This window comes from Diabrotica virgifera, chromosome 3 (genome assembly GCF_917563875.1).
Source record: "Diabrotica virgifera virgifera chromosome 3, PGI_DIABVI_V3a".
In the NCBI taxonomy this organism is placed as follows: domain Eukaryota; kingdom Metazoa; phylum Arthropoda; class Insecta; order Coleoptera; family Chrysomelidae; genus Diabrotica; species Diabrotica virgifera.
In genome coordinates this window covers 246126567-246143010 of record NC_065445.1, presented here as the reverse complement: position 1 = coordinate 246143010, position 16444 = coordinate 246126567, and the positions used below count along the sequence as shown (strand labels likewise).

General features: G+C 32.4%; 1 protein-coding gene across 1 annotated transcript in view; it reads left to right on the top strand.

The window, feature by feature from the left end:
- The window catches only part of LOC126881646 (platelet-activating factor acetylhydrolase IB subunit alpha1-like), a 110877-nt gene that overhangs the window by 80601 nt on the left and 13832 nt on the right, over positions 1-16444 (top strand). Inside the window, exon 2 of the mRNA XM_050646019.1 lies at positions 6593-6741. Within this exon, the coding sequence (XP_050501976.1) occupies positions 6593-6741 (149 nt within the window). The remainder of the gene's footprint in view (positions 1-6592; positions 6742-16444) is intronic.

Genomic DNA, 16444 nt, shown 5'->3' with positions numbered 1-16444 from the left:
GATATAACCTCTGGGAACATGGTGATACTCTACCCGAGGACCCAATCAACCATCTTAGGTCAACGATGACTACGAAAGTAAAGACTTGGTCTTTTAAAGTATAATTTTGGGTCTGAAGGTCTAAAATTAGAAATATGGACCAAAGAAAGAGCCATGAGGACCACTCCCATAGCAGCTCTTGAGGTTCTGCTGGATTTACCTCATGTACATCTCATTGTAGAGCACGAAGCCATGATGACAGCCTATTGTCTTAACTGGTCTGGATACTGGTAGTCCTGTCGCCAGGGGGGGTACAACGGGGTCTCCTTAATTCAGATGGACTTAACCAAGTTTTTTTTATGTATTTTGACCCGTAGAACACGAATTTTTTGGGTAACAGTTGATCCGGATGTAGATAAGATTGTTATAAACAAAGAACTTGAGGAATCACATAACAGCGATTTTTCGCAAAACAAAACATTTTTTTGTATTTTTTGGGTCATTCTAAGCAAAAAATGTTTTTACAAGTTTTTTCGTAGGATGCATAGTTTTCGAAATAAATGCGGTTGAACTTTCAAAAAATCGAAAAAGTGCAATTTTTGAACTCAAATAACTTTTGATTAAGAAATAAAATAGCGATTCTGCTTACTGCATTTGAAAGTTCAAGTCAAGTTTTATCGGTTTTGATTCTTTGCATTGCTAAAAATTAAGTTTTATTTGTTAAACAAAGCCATAAACACATAGTGTTTCCCGTGCCCAATGCATGCGTTTTAATGTACGTAATCTATGTAGAAATGGTCTATACGCGCGCCTACTCGTTCGATTTCAAATGAGAAATGCATTGAAAACATTTTTTGAAAGTTCAACCGCGTTTATGTCGAAAACTATGCATCCTACGAAAAAACTTGTAAAAACATTTTTTGCTTAGAATGACCCAAACAATACAAAAAAATGTTTTGTTTCGCAAAAAATCGCTGTTATGTGATTCCTCAAGTTCTTTGTTTATAACAATCTTATCGACATCCGGATCGACTGTTACCCAAAAAATTCGTGTTCTACGGATCAAAATACATAAAAGAAAACTTGGGTAAGTCCATCTGAATTAAGGAGGCCGTTGTACCCCCACTGGCGACAGGACTATTTCGGCGATAATGGTTAAATTAATATATTATACTTTTGGAGCTCGATAACTTATAAACAGCGTAACCAATTTTGATCACTAAACATGAGTTAGCAACATATTGACAAGTAGTATCTGATGAATCCAAGGTCAAGTATGATAACTAAAGGTATTACAGTGATTATTGAGCTTGAAAAACCGTATTTTCTATAGGAAATAAATTTGATCATACTTATGAAGCCTATAACTTAAAAATTCGAATTTTCCCAGATATGAGGTATGTATAATGCAAATATCATTGAAATTTCGTAAAACGTGTTTTCAGTTCTGTACGAATATTTCTTTGGCCTTTCATTCATATAAACGTATAATATTCATTTTTATTTTCACAGTTAACATAACAGAAACTAACAAAAAAATATACAAAAAATAATTCTTTCAACACCATATTTATTGAAAATGTTTATCATAGAATCGTTTTTCGCGCTTTGTCTGTCAGGACTTCTATTGTACAATTTGAAATAACATAAATTATAGCCATTATTTATTTTTGTTAAGTATAAATTCAAAATTTTGCATACACCAAAAGCCAAATACTTCGTAATATAAAATTCAACAGCTAATTAATCCACATGTTTAACAGCACGATGTATGTAACGTTTTTAAAATTCCAATATCCATTAATTACGAACATTTCAACGGTTTATTTTTATTCGATCCGAGCATTTCGTGCAACACGTTTTACTTTTTTACTCATGCTATTAAATTAACAAAAAACGTTCGTTTGTCATCAATAAATAGCTTCAATTTATGATATTAAATCCAATTTTATTAAAAACGGTTCAACATATTTGCGAATATTATCATTTTGCTGAATTAATACTTGCTACGGCGTATTGCGAGTCAATTATGTACCTACAGATATAGGCCAGGGTAATAAGACAAAAATATACCCTGTTCGTGACACTCGAGCAGCCAGGGTACTGAAGCGTTTTTTCGACAGTTTATACCTATAGGAACAAATTATAACTATTTCCTGCGTAGGATCTGGCGGCCATTTTTATTTATCAACAATTAACTGTCAAAAAATGGCATTTTTCCCTTTTTTTTTCAAATCAATGGAAAACAGTGAAACTTATGATTTTTTAGTACAAATATCTTTGATATTATAAAAAAAGCTTTAAAATGACATATTACAAAGTTTGATATACTCATTTATTGTTAATATAATAGCGAAAAAAGTTCGGAATTGCAAAAAAAAATATATTTTCGCAATAACTGTTGTAAAAATTAGTGTACAGGTTTGAAATTTTTGTCAATTGAGGGTTCTTTTGTGCTTAATATGTGATAAAAATTTCAAAGCGATTCATTCAATTGTTTAAATTTCATTCGAATTGTTTATCTCAGAGAGCATTTTTTTGCAATAACATAATAAGTAAAAAAAAATGACGTTAGAACCATTCCACAGGTGTCAAATGCAAGAACATGAGCTATATTTTCAACTTGGTTTAAAAAAAGCGAATAAAAATGCATTTATTAATAATAAATAATTATGCAAAAGTATCGTAAATATTTTTTTATAAACTTTTTGAATAAATTTTTCCAAAAAAATTAACTTTTTTACCCTGTTTTAAGTGCACAACTACCAAGTAATATTATTTATATCATGATTGATAAAAAATTGTAATAAATATATATAATATCTTATATAACAAAATAAAAAGTTTATAAGAAAAGATTTACGATACTTTTGCACAATTATTTATTACTAATAAATGCATTTTTTATTTACTTTTTTTAAACCAAGTGGAAAATATAGCTCATGCTCTTTCATTTGACACTTGTGGAATGGTTCTAACGTCATTTTTTCTGACTTATCTTATTGCAAAAAAATGCTCTCTGGGATAAACAATTTGAATACAATTTAAACAATTGAATGAATCGCTTTGAATTTTTTATCACATATTAAGCACCAAAGAACCCTTATATGACAAAAATTTCAAAGCTGCACACTAGTTTTTACAATAGATATTGCGAAATTATGTTTTTTTCAATTTCGACCTTTTTTCGCCATTATATTAACAATAAATGAGTATATCAAACTTTGTAATACGTCATTCTAAAGCTTTTTCCATAATCTCAAAGATATTTGTACTAAAAAAACCATAAGTTTCACTGTTTTCCATTGATTTGAAAAAAAGGGAAAAATGCCATTTTTTGACACTTAATTGTTTATAAATAAAAATGGCCGCCAGATTCTACGCAGGAAATAGTTACAATTTGCTCTTATAGGTATTACCTGTCGAAAAAATGCTTCAGTACCCTGGCTGCTCGAGTGTCATGGAAAAAACCTTATTACCCTGGACTAATATGGTTTGTACAGTGTAAAACCCGATGCACGTCATCCGCGTAAGCGACGTCACGTGATACCAACACAAAATATTTAAGTCGTAGATTTGATTTTTCTTTGAGTCTTTTAGCCACTGACATTTTATAAGTAGGTATACTGAAATTACAGCGTCTAGACATATTTTGTTATATACGCATAGAAATAATATTTGAAGGTTTCTATTAATGAAAATTTAAAGAAATATACCCTACTTTAATTTGTAAAGTCGGGTCCATCGATATTTCGCCCGTCGGCAAATTCAAAGAGATAATATTTGTATGTAATGAAATTCGAGTAAACCGATGTCCCTTTATCTAGGCACATGCCGGTATTTTTACAACCCGATTACTCATCGTAAATCAATCAGTTTAGCACTTAAAAATTTATACTTGGGGATTAGTACAGTTAAAATTGTTAGACAACTATACTATTAAGCAATATAATTGAAACTTTTTTCTACTTTGAAAAACAAAAAAGCGAGTTCATTAGCGGAACGTAATTCAAAATTATTCTGCAAATTACATTTGATACAATATTTGATTAAAATATCTCATTTTTGATGGTAAAAAATATATTATATACATATATTAATTTGTCTGGACTAAAGGTGGTAAAAGATGGTCTGGAGTTATATTTTTGTTTGAATTTGCCGACGGGCGATAGATAGATGGTGTCAACTTTACACACACTTGTCCAGATCACACTTGAACCACAGTATAATGCTTAATAATCAGTAGCGAAAATCATTTCTCTATTTCATTTTGGTGACGGCGACGCATCAAAACTTTTAGTCCTTCGCGCAGATGAATGACAGCTACATTTGCTATGATTGGTCGTTATCGTCATCTGATTTTCATGAATTTTTTGAGGTTATGTTTGAGGAAGTGCTCATGACTTTACTTAAACCAAATAAGAATGTCTATGGTTTATTTTACTACTTTATTTTCTAGATTTAGCCATACGGCAATCACTCCCTTTAATTTTACACATTATAACTATAGTAACTATTAGTCCATTCTTTCACGGTTTTTGCTCTAAATTTTAAAGAACCGCTTGGATTGACATGTAATTTCGCATACGCATAGCTTACAAATCAAAGAAAAAAAGTGATATTGTGCCAATGTGTGCTTTTGCCCTGGGGGTGACTTTCACCCCCTCTTGGGGGTGAAAAAATATAAGTCCAAAATAAGTCCGGCAATGGATAAACTGACTAATTTTAAGTAACTTTTGTTCTATATAGCTTTTTCGCCAAGTCAACACTTTTTGAGTTATTTGCGAGTGAATATGTTCATTTTTCAACAAAATAACTACATTTTTAGACGGTTTTTCGCAAATAACTCAAAAAGTAAGTATTTTGTCGAAAAAAACTTTCTTAGCAAAAATTAAGCCTGTAAAAAAGTAAAAAAATGGTGTACGCGTTAGGTTTCTGGACCTCGTAAAACCAGAGTTATAGCCAATGAAAAATAGATTCATATTTACCAAATTTCAAATAGAATACTTCGAAGTGAAATATCCTAAAAATTAAGCACTTTTTGGGGACAACCCATTATAACTTTAAGTGTTTAAAAAAAGCTTTATTTCTGTTTCTATAAAAAGTTTCTAGCATTAAATTTAAGCAAGTTACGCTCAAAATAAAGTTGGTCCCTTTTGTTTTGGCAAAAAAAAATCGGGAAGACCACCCCCTAATTAGCAACTTAAATGAAATTAATCGTTACTGCTTTATAAATTATTTTACTTATGTTGTGTTTATATGATCTGTAAGTTTGCTTATTTTGGAAAAAATTTGGTTTTAAATTAAAATTTTTAAAAATTTTAATTTTGAAAATTATCCTTTTTTTCAAAATAACTTAAAAATTGTTAGAGAGTCCCTTTTGTTTTGGCAAAAAAAAATCGGGAAGACCACCCCCTAATTAGCAACTTAAATGAAATTAATCGTTACTGCTTTATAAATTATTTTACTTATGTTGTGTTTATATGATCTGTAAGTTTGCTTATTTTGGAAAAAATTTGGTTTTAAAGTAAAATTCTTAAAAATTTTAATTTTGAAAATTATCCTTTTTTTCAAAATAACTTAAAAATTGTTAGAGATACGAAAAATCTCGAAAAACAAAAAAGTCAGCATTGCTTTTCTGAATATCATGTATTTTTTTGTTTTTCTGTTAGACAAAAATTGATTAAGATTTGTTGTTTCTAAATTTGCATACATTCGTGATCAGTGACTCGTTCAACCCCTTTTAACTACACCCCTTTCAAAAATAAGGACTTTAAACCGATGAAACTTACAGATCATATAAACAATACATACACGAGTCAAGAAACTGGTGAAGTCGTAACGATTAAGTTCATTTAAGATACTAATTAGGGGGTGATTTCCTGATTTTTTTACCAAAAAAAAAGTGACCAACTTTATTTTGAGCGTAACTTGTTTACTTTTGATGCTAGAAATTTTTTATAATACAAAAATGAAGCTTTTTTTAAAAACTTTAAATAAGTTGTAATGAGTTTTCCCCGAAATGTGCTTCATTTTTGGTTATTTCACGTTAAAGTATTCCATTTGGAATTTGACGAATATGAACCTATTTTTAATTAGCTATTATAACTCTGCTTCTACTAGGTATAGAAACGTGATATATACACCATTTTTTTAAATTTTTTACAGGCTATATTTTTATTAGGAATGTTTTTTCGACAAAATACTTACCATTTGAGTTATTTGCAAAAAACCGTCTAAAAGCGTGGTTATTTTGTTGAAAAAATTAACACATTCACTGGCAAATAACTCGAAAAGTATTGACTTAGTGAAAAGACTCTATAGAACAAAAGTTACTTAAAATTAGTCAGTTTATCAATTTCCGGACTTACTTTGGACGAATACTTTTTCACCCCCAACAGGGGGTGAAAAGCACCCCGGGGCAGAAGCACATATCGGCACAATATCACTTTTTTTCTTTGACTTGTTAGCTATGTGTATGCCAAATTTCATGTCGATCCAAGCGGTTCTTTAAAATTTAGAGGTTTTGCAATATTTTACCCTTAAATAACGTACTATATAACTATAACATAATACTGGTACTAAATTTCCTTACATAAATTTATTGTTTCAGCATAACAGATACCTCCAAGAAGCAAAAACAAGTGAATCGGAAGTACTTTTCATAGGAGATTCAATTATTCAACAATTACAATTTACTTCTTTATGGTCCGAAAAAATAAGCTCCTTACATTGTTTAAATTTTGGAATTGGTGGTGACAGGTAAGTCATAGCTATTTGTAGTCTTACGCCTTTTTCAGGAATATGAGATTCGGACTAAGGCTATCACTCTGTCTGATTTCTGGAGACACATTTATTTCTTCAGTCAGTCCATTTTGCGTTTTTATTCTTGTTTTATTGCGACTGTTAAGTTCGCCGATTATAGCTGTCTTATTTATTGACGTTTTTCTGCTTCATGATTTCGATTACGTCTTTAAGCTGCACTCTGTCAAAAGCGTTTGCGAGATCCACAAAGCATCGAGAAAGGGGTTTGTTGAACTTTATGGACTTCCTTACTAGGAATATTAAGATCGCGTTGGTTATAGATCTATTTGCCCTGAATCCTTATTGTTCTTCTGATATGTCTACGGTATTATTTAACTTCTGTGGTAATATTTTTGTTAAGAATTTTTATGTAGACTGAAACAGCGTTATTCTTCTGTAATTATATATATAAATTCGGGTTCAAAACGTCCTCCGACGTTGTCCGATGCCTTGTTGCCAATATCTTCTATCATTGCAGTTTTCATCTTCTAATCCTCGTACACTCATTGATCGTCTTACTCCTTGTATCCATGTCGTTCTTGGCCTTCCTCTTTTTCTGTTTTCTGTGGGTATCCATTTCATAATTTTCTTTGGCAGTCTTTCCTCCCCCATTCTCTGAACATGTCCGTACCACGTTAATTGTTTCTTCTCAATGCATTCTACAACCGTTTCTTGTAAATTCATTCTTCGCTTTACTTCCTCATTTCTAACCCGGTCCAATCTCGATGTTCTACTTGCTCTTCTTAGGGCGTCCATCTCAGTAGCTTCTAATTTTCGTTTTAGGTGTTCCTTTATTCTCCACGTTTCGGATCCGTATACCAATGTGTTCTTAATCATGGTGTTGTATATTCGCATTTTTCTTTGTTTCCCTATCTCGGTACTCCATAAAACTCCGTTCAGTGATTTAATTATCGTTCTTGCTTTATTTATTCTGCTCTTAATTTCTGCATCGTCAGTACCTTCCTTGTTGAAATTAATGCCCAAATACTTATATTTATCACAGCTAGTTATTTTCTGATTATTGTCCAATATCATATCAGTTGAATCCTCACCTAGACATAAATATTGTGTTTTTTCTACATTCATCTGCAATCCCCATTTTTCGTATTCTTCCTTCAATTTGCGAGTCATATATTCCAAATCTTCTTTATCGTTTGCACATATTATCTGATCGTCTGCAAACTGAAGGGTGTACAGGCAGGTGTTGTCGTCGATTTGGATGCCCATTCCACTGCATTTTCTTTTCCATATTGCAAGGGCTTTAACGATATAAATCTTAAACAGACTCGGTGATATGCAACATCCTTGTCGTAGACGTTTGTTGACTGTAAACAAATCTGTTATTTTGTTTCCTAATTTTACTGCAGATTTCATGTCACTGTATAAATTTTGGACAGCTTTTATGAGAGTAAAGTTAATGTTGGAGTTTTGCAGTACTTCCCATAGTTTCGGTATCGGTATATTGTCATACGCTTTTTGTAAATCTATAAAAACTAGGTGTATTGGCCTATCACTGTAATTATCTTCTGTAATTATGTGGGTCTAATTTTAGTCCTTTTTGTATATTGGTATTTTTATGCGCTTGTTCACCATCACAATGGTATGGTACCATATCTTATTATTTTTTGAAATATGTTTGTCCGTTCTATCTTGATTTTTGGATTACCGCCCGTACTGAATAAGCTCGTTACTGATACCGTTAAGGGCAAAACCAGACGGACCACGCTGTAGCGCTACGCTATGGATCCATAATAACTATTTGTATAACAAGGGAGGAAAGTGCTACTTTTCCTCCCGAGAATGAAGTTTACTCCCTCCACTACGCGTCGGGCAGTAATCATTCAAGGGAGGAAAAGGCAATTTACTCCCATGTTGTAACAATTTTTTATATACTAGGATTAGTTAATAATTAATTTACCCGTTGGATTAAATTTTAAACCCACTAGTACTCATTACGGGTACGCCTATGGCCGTTTCCGTAAATAACTACCCTTATCTAAAATTGGCTATCATAACGGTACTGGCACAATTCGTGTCGGTATGACCAACGCAAATAACTGGAGTCCATTATTATAAACGGAACCATTCTTTATTGCATTTTTGCTGGTACACAATGTTTTGGAAATAGACCCAAAGCATCCTATTTATGGTGTTATTGTTATCTGTTAGTATGAGAACAGTAAGTTTCCGTTAAGAAACCTCTCCAAAGTTTACTACCTACATTCCGTTAGGTATGACATTTTATACAAAGCGGCATAGTATTGCGATGTTTTATTGGACTTTCCGTTTCTGTAAGATTTCAAAGGAATCACTGTCCCTTTCGAAAACCTCCGTTAGGTTCGTTTCTTTCTCTTGCGGTCTGTTTGAAGCGCGACCCTATTTCAAAGGATCTATTTTTTTAACACTTTACAACTCAAATAACGTTACTTTACTTAAAAACGCAAATAGGTCGGTTCCTTTTGAGAAATGCAATTTTTTTGAGTAGGGAGATTATATCCCCACTTTTTTAGAAGGAAAGCATCGCAAAGATTGCGAAGAAGGACGAGGATTTAGCGGCTGAATGGCTAGAAGTACAGACGTGTATCTCTAGAGTACCGTATATCTGATCTACCGTATATCTTATCTGAGTGATATTCACTCTCTTATCGTATCTGTAATTGGATCTAACATACGATTAGATTCAATTACCAAATAACTTCAGTGTTGCTTACTAAGTAAAGTAAATAATATAGAGTCAGTGCAGATTAAGAGGCTGAGCAACTGTAAGTGTCTTAATAATCCTACCTAAAACTACTTTCAAAAATAGAGCAATCTAAGGGCTATCTACCTCAACATATCTTCATCTGTGGTTAAGGCTAACCTCCGATGAGTCTCATCAGCGATTTCATCAATACAATTTTTTATTCATTAATAAAACTTTTCATTGTCAAAACCAAGTACAAACATTCACTAATTCGTTAATAGCTGTGCGATTGGCTTTTTGTTTATAAAACCAAGTGCGGGCTGGTTTTTGATTTTTGAACAGTAAACATTTGTTAACTTTTTATGCTTTGCATTCAATGTTATTATATCTTTGTACGTTATATTTTCTATCAATTATTAAGGTTACCATATCCGTTATCTCGAGATAAGCCCTAGACCAGTAAAGAGAGATTTCTCATTATAGATGCTTGATTTGTTTTTTTAATTCATAACCAGGCTCTCTTTACTGTGTTTTTAATTGTGCATGTTTTTGTTATAATATGTTACTTGTATTTATTCCATCATAATTTTTGTTAATTTCTAACTGTACACCACAACACATTAATTGTTGGTGCAGTTTTGATGGGTGTATATACATTGTTTTCTCTTTATTTCTTGTGTTTTTTTTTGGACTCACCCTTCTGGTGAGCCATTTGTTTAATATATTGTTTTTTATTTATTTTACTAGTTTTATTTGTCTACTATTAATAAGTTCCCTGATAAAAGAAATTACCGCTAAATATTAACTAATTAACTGTCTATATATCTTTTCTTGTATTTGGTCTCAGAATCTCATTATCTTTCCTTATCTGCCTGTTTTCGTTTCTAAGGTTTCTTAATTTTCCCCTTGCAACCCCAAAAAGTTAAGTGGCGCCCTGTATCTCTTCTCTTATCTTAGGTAATTTTACCTATCTATCTTTTTATCTGTTTCTCTCTCTTCTCTTATCTACCTTCTCTTGTCTTATCTTTACCTATTTCTTCTATTGACTTCCTTCCACGTTTCAAAAGCTAGTTTCGAACCCACGACTCGCTTTCCACCTACCATCTGGCTGCCGTCGCAGTGTATCCATTGGTGACCTTTCTAGCACCATCCAAAAAAAGGTTTCCGAGGTTACAATGTTATACATATTATGGTTTTTCCACCTTCCTCAAATAACAAGTCATTTTTTCATTTTTACTTAATTTATTTATGTAACTAACCAACAAAATTTATTAGAACTAAAACTAACAAGTAGGTACAATATAACTGTCAACTGTCAAATATAAGTCAAATTATTAATGTAAACATTGTTAAATCAAAATAACAATTTACTGTTTTTACCATTCTGCAAAATACAGGGTGTTTTATAAATAAACGTTAAAATGTATAGATACTTACGTAATAGAAAATAGATATTGTACAGGGCGTCAATAAGTTATATTATATTTCATGAATGAAATACCATGACGTCACTTTTACTTTTCCTCCCTAGGGAGGAAAAGTACAACTTTGTTCCCTACGATCAGGTCCGGAAAAGTACACTTTCGATAGAGGTAGGTGGAAAAAGAAGTTTCCGATGATTTACCGTGGGTGGAAACGAACGTGGAGATAGACTTGTTCAGTTCTGTCAAGAACACAATTTCATTATATCGAATACTAACTTTAAACTACCACCGAGAAGACTCTACACCTGGAAGTCAAATGCAGAATCAGAGGACAAAATTATTAGGAACCAAATCGACTGCATTCTAATAAAAAATCGATTTAGAAACTACATCAAATCAGTTAAAACTTATCCAGGTCCTGACATTGGGTCTGATCACAATCCCATAATAGCTGTAACCCAATTAAAATTTAAAAAGGTGATCAAAAAGAAGTCAAGATCAAAAATATTGATACATCCCAATTACAAGACGAGAAAGTTAAGGAATCAGTTCAAAGACAACTGAACGAAAATTTAATTTGGGAAAATATCGATGAGAATGTCGATGAGGGCTTAAATAAAATCGTAACAACAGTAAAAGAAATCTGTGTGAGAAATTTACAAGGCGGGTCAAAGCTAAAAAAGCAGGCTTGGATGACAGAAGACATATTGGATTTGATGGAACAACGGCGATTAGCGAAAAACAACGAAACACTTTATAACAGCATACAAAAAGAAATTCGACGTAAAATACGAGAAGCAAAGAGTCAACATCTAGCCAAACAGTGTCAAGACATTGAAGAACTTGAAAACAAATATGACACATAAAAAAGTGAAAGAAGCGGCTGGTATCTTCAATAAGAAACAAACTGCATTGCTGCAAGATGAACATGGTAAAGTAATATTTGAAGTAGAGGACAAATTTAAATAATGGGAAAACTACGTTACGAACCTATTCGAAGACGATAGTACTAGTTCACCACCCGATATTACTAACTGCGACGGACCCCTAATAACACGCTCTGAGGTAATAAAAGCCATACAATCATCAAAATATGGCAGAACGACTGGTCCTGATGAAATTCCAACTGAAATCTACAAGCTTATAAATGTTTTAGAGGCTATAACTTCGTTTTTCAATACCATTTATACCAGCGGACAACTTCCTAATGGCTGGTCTAATTCACTGTTTATAGCTCTACCTAAGAAGACAACAGCAAAAACCTGTGCTGATTATAGAACCATCAGTTTGTTAAACCATTTATTGAAAATTTTTCTGAAGGTAATACATGGTCGTATCTACAATAAATGCGAGGAATACCTGGATGACACACAGTTTGGTTTCCGTAACGGGTTTGGAACGAGAGAGGCATTGTTTGGAATGAACGTACTTGCTCAAAGATGTCGAGATATATCTGTAGACATATACTGTTGTTTTATTGACTTCCAAAAGGCATTTGATCGTGTTAAGCACTCTATATTGATCGAAGCTCTAAAAGACATAGGCTTGGATGGCAGAGATGTTCGAATAATTGCAAATTTATATTGGAATCAAACATCAGTTTTAGTAGATGGTGTGGAATCACAGGCTCTTAATATTAAAAGAGGAGTACGGCAGGGTCGCCTCTTGTCACCACTGCTTTTCAACGTTTACTCCGAAAGAATTTTCAGAAAAGCTCTTTATGAAAAACAAGAAGGAATACTTGTGAACGGTGAAGTCATCAATAATTTGTGATATGCGGACGATACAGTACTCCTAGCTTCTAGTCAAAAAGATCTGCAAACACTACTTGATAGTGTCGTTGAAGTTGTAGGGAGGCAGGTCTGGATCTGAACATACGGAAAACCAAAATACTAGTAATAAGTAAACAGCAGCATATAAAACCGTCTACATATATATGTTATTACGGTTGAAAATTTAGTAGTAACGTTTGTTGAGTTTTGGTTGTTTATAACCGATTATTTTGTCCTTGGAGGATGTATAATTTGTATGTTTGGATGTATATGCTTTTTGTGTGAGTCAGTGAGAGAAGATTTTTGTTGTAGAGTTTTTTGTTTTGAACGCCTTGTTAGCAAATCAACAACGTTCATTCTTTTTTTCAATAAACATTTTTGAGAAAGCACTTGAAGCCTGGTCGGCGATTTGGATTCCCAGTTTTTTTAATTGAAATGGTACTTTTTCAATCCTTTGGTGGGATGTACTGGGAATTCTCTCATTGAGGTATCCGTTGGTGTGCTGGAAATTTGGGGCACGTAAAGATTTGTCTTGGAAAATCCTCTAGAGATTAATTCGATGTGGCCAGGCTGAGAGTCGTGTAATAGACCCTTTTGTATGTTAAAGGGTGTTCCGGTATTCAGTAATTGTATGTATTTATCGATCCTGAGGCTTCAAAGAAGTAATAGAAGTACATTTATTTACCAGATTTACATTTATTCAGTATATTGGAAATAATAAATTTGGCAGATTTATTTAGAAGTTCGATATTTGACGTGACATTTTGACAAAATTTAAGGAAGATTGCAGTGTGTTTATCCAGGCAAATGATTTTTTTTATTGAAGGAAATAAGGACGGTAATAGATTTTATTTTATTTTATGGGAGAAAACAAGAAAGAACAAGGTACAATTTAGATTGGGTTAAGGGGTCTAAAAAGGGGACTAAAATACAATGATTTTTATATTTATGTGAAGCAAACAGCTGGTTCTGGTTTATTTTTTTTTAATTAATTACTTACTTTTGTTCTTATAAACTATTGAAATCAAAATTAATATTTGTATGTAAAAAGGGACTTAAAATTTTGTTGACATTATATTCTCTATAGTTATCTAGTGTTTTATTTGAACTGTCATGTCTCATGCTCATCTAAATCAAACCAACTAATAATATAAAAATAATTCCGACTGAGAAATAGCTGTGGTAATGTAAATAATACCAAACTTGAGCAAGTTGATAAAATCGTTTACCTTAGACAGCAACTAAATTGTAACGCAGAAAGTCACGGCGAAATTAGATCTAGGATAGAGCAGGCTACAACCGCTTTTAGAAGGATGTCCAAGGTGTTATGTAACAGAGACCTAAAATTGGCATTAAGGATCCGCCTACTTCGCTGCTACGTGTTCTCGGTCTTACTTTATGGTGTCGAGTCCTGGACTGTGAATAAAATCGATCTAAATCTCCGAGGCTTTCGAAATGTGGTGCTATAGAACAGGGGTCACCAATTAGTTTCCCTGAGGATCCGTTTCGAAAACCTATCACACTTCCGGGGTCCGGATTTATGCTGCCTGTGTCTGACTGTTCTTATTCGGTTTCTTTGTGGATTCTTGTTAAAAAATATCCCCTATAAACAAATCAGAAGGGTGCTGGGCGAAATTTTTGGGCAGAAAATGTTTAATATTTTTTTTAACAAATTCAAAACATCACCTTTTTTCCCGCGAAAATATGTTTTTAGCATTTTGGGTCGTCTTAAATAAAAAAGATCTGTCATTTTATTAAAATTTAAACGTTTTCAAACATCGCAATAGTATATTGTGCAACAAGTGCAGAAAGGTACTAATTTCTCACGAGTTTGAAAAGTTGCGGTACGAGCGCAAGCGAGTGCCGCAATTCAAACGAGTGAGAAATTACCTTTCTGCACGTGTTTTTCCTAAAGCACAGTTTTTCCTAAAAATAAAAATCACAATTTCCAAACGACGATTAATTATAATAGGTACCTATGTGATAAATTTTAAACTGTATTTAATTAATACCTACTAATCAATTTAAATTCCTTATACCTAAATAAATTGCACAGAAATCAGTTAAAAAATTAATGCACTGCCTTAATTTGTTTAAATTTAAACAATTATTACACATTATTGACATTATATTTATGCAGTCACGGATTTACACAAAACCTACTTCATTCGACGTCTGTTGCACAGGTTGCTAAATCCTTATTGGTTATTTGATAATTATAAAATGTTTAATAAGAATAAAATTGTAAAATAAAACAGTTGTAACATCCATAATTTAGTTTCTATGCTATAGTTAAATATAATAATTGTCTTATAGGTTATATATTTGTCTAAAGTTTAACCACGGATGTAAACAGAGTATAACGTTACTCAGAATGCGGTAGTCCACGGATGTAAACAGAATATAACGTTACTCAGAATGAGGTAGTCACCTGTGCAGAAAAGAACTTTGCGACACAGAAACGTCACTTTGCGGCACATAAACGTCACTTTTCTGCACACTAATGTCAAATATCTTATACTGTGAGAAAATATCAAGTTTGCTAACATAAAACCGTGCAGAAAAGTGCACTTTGAATAGTGGTTGTAGAAAAATGCATATTTTCGCATTTTTCAGATTTTAAATCGCTTATAACTCGAAAACTATCAACTTTTCAGAAATATGACAAGAGACCTTTATTGTTTATAATTACCCAAGAAACCTAAAAATACATTTTTCGAGGCAAAAAAATAATTCTGAATTTGCTTAAAAAATTGTTTCACCCGGCACCCTTCTGATTTGTTTAAATGGGACATTTTTGAACAGGAATCCGCAAAGAAATCGAGTCAGAAACATTTTTCAAACGAAAGTAGTCTCACACATGGACTAATATGGAAAGGAAAACTAATAATATCTTATTGTTTTTTGGTTACTGTATACTTTTCTATAAGTTTTCCTGGTACAATAAATAAAATATAAATTCATTTTGTATTGTTTTGATGTTATTATCAGTATATTTTGAAAACAGCAGTATTGTAAATTGTTACTGAGAATATTTTAAAAATTAGGAATTTATATTTTGAATGCTAATAAAGTTTTTAAACATCTTCAATTTTGTAGAAAGGAAACTGAGGAATTTAAAATAAATAATCATAGTACAAAATGCTAATTAACATGTTATCTTTTCTACATTAGTGTCAATGCTAGGTGTTTGTTGCAAACTTATTAAATCTGAAAATTATTTTAATTAAAGGCACATCTGAAAAGTACTCCTACTTAACATATAGTAGAGAAGAAATTAATACAAAAAATGCGCATGACAATTTTATATTACAGCTTACTTAATTTCAAAATTAATGATTAGTAAGTATAAGAATAAGGGGGAAAACTGTTTACAAAATTAAATTATCAGGGAGAAAAATGACATGTTTTTATGTACAACCTGTCTGAAGCTTGGAGTGAGATTAGTGCAACTGAGTCTCATTAGGGAGTTGAGATATTCATTTGTTAAGTGAGATCTCTACCGATTTTTAATAAAGTTCATTCTTGATAAAGCGGCTTCGCACACATAAGTTGAGCCAAACATAGTACACAATTTCATGGCCAAACATTTTCAAAATTGCCAAACAGCAATATTCTGAATTTATTGACGGTCCGCACAAAACTAGCTCACAGTCCGGATGCGGACCGCGGTCCGCTAATTGGTGACCCCTGCTATAGAAGAATTTTAAAAGTTTCCTGGGTGGAGAAGATTCTAAACTCCACAATACTAGAACGTCTCAGCAAGACTACTGAGATCATAA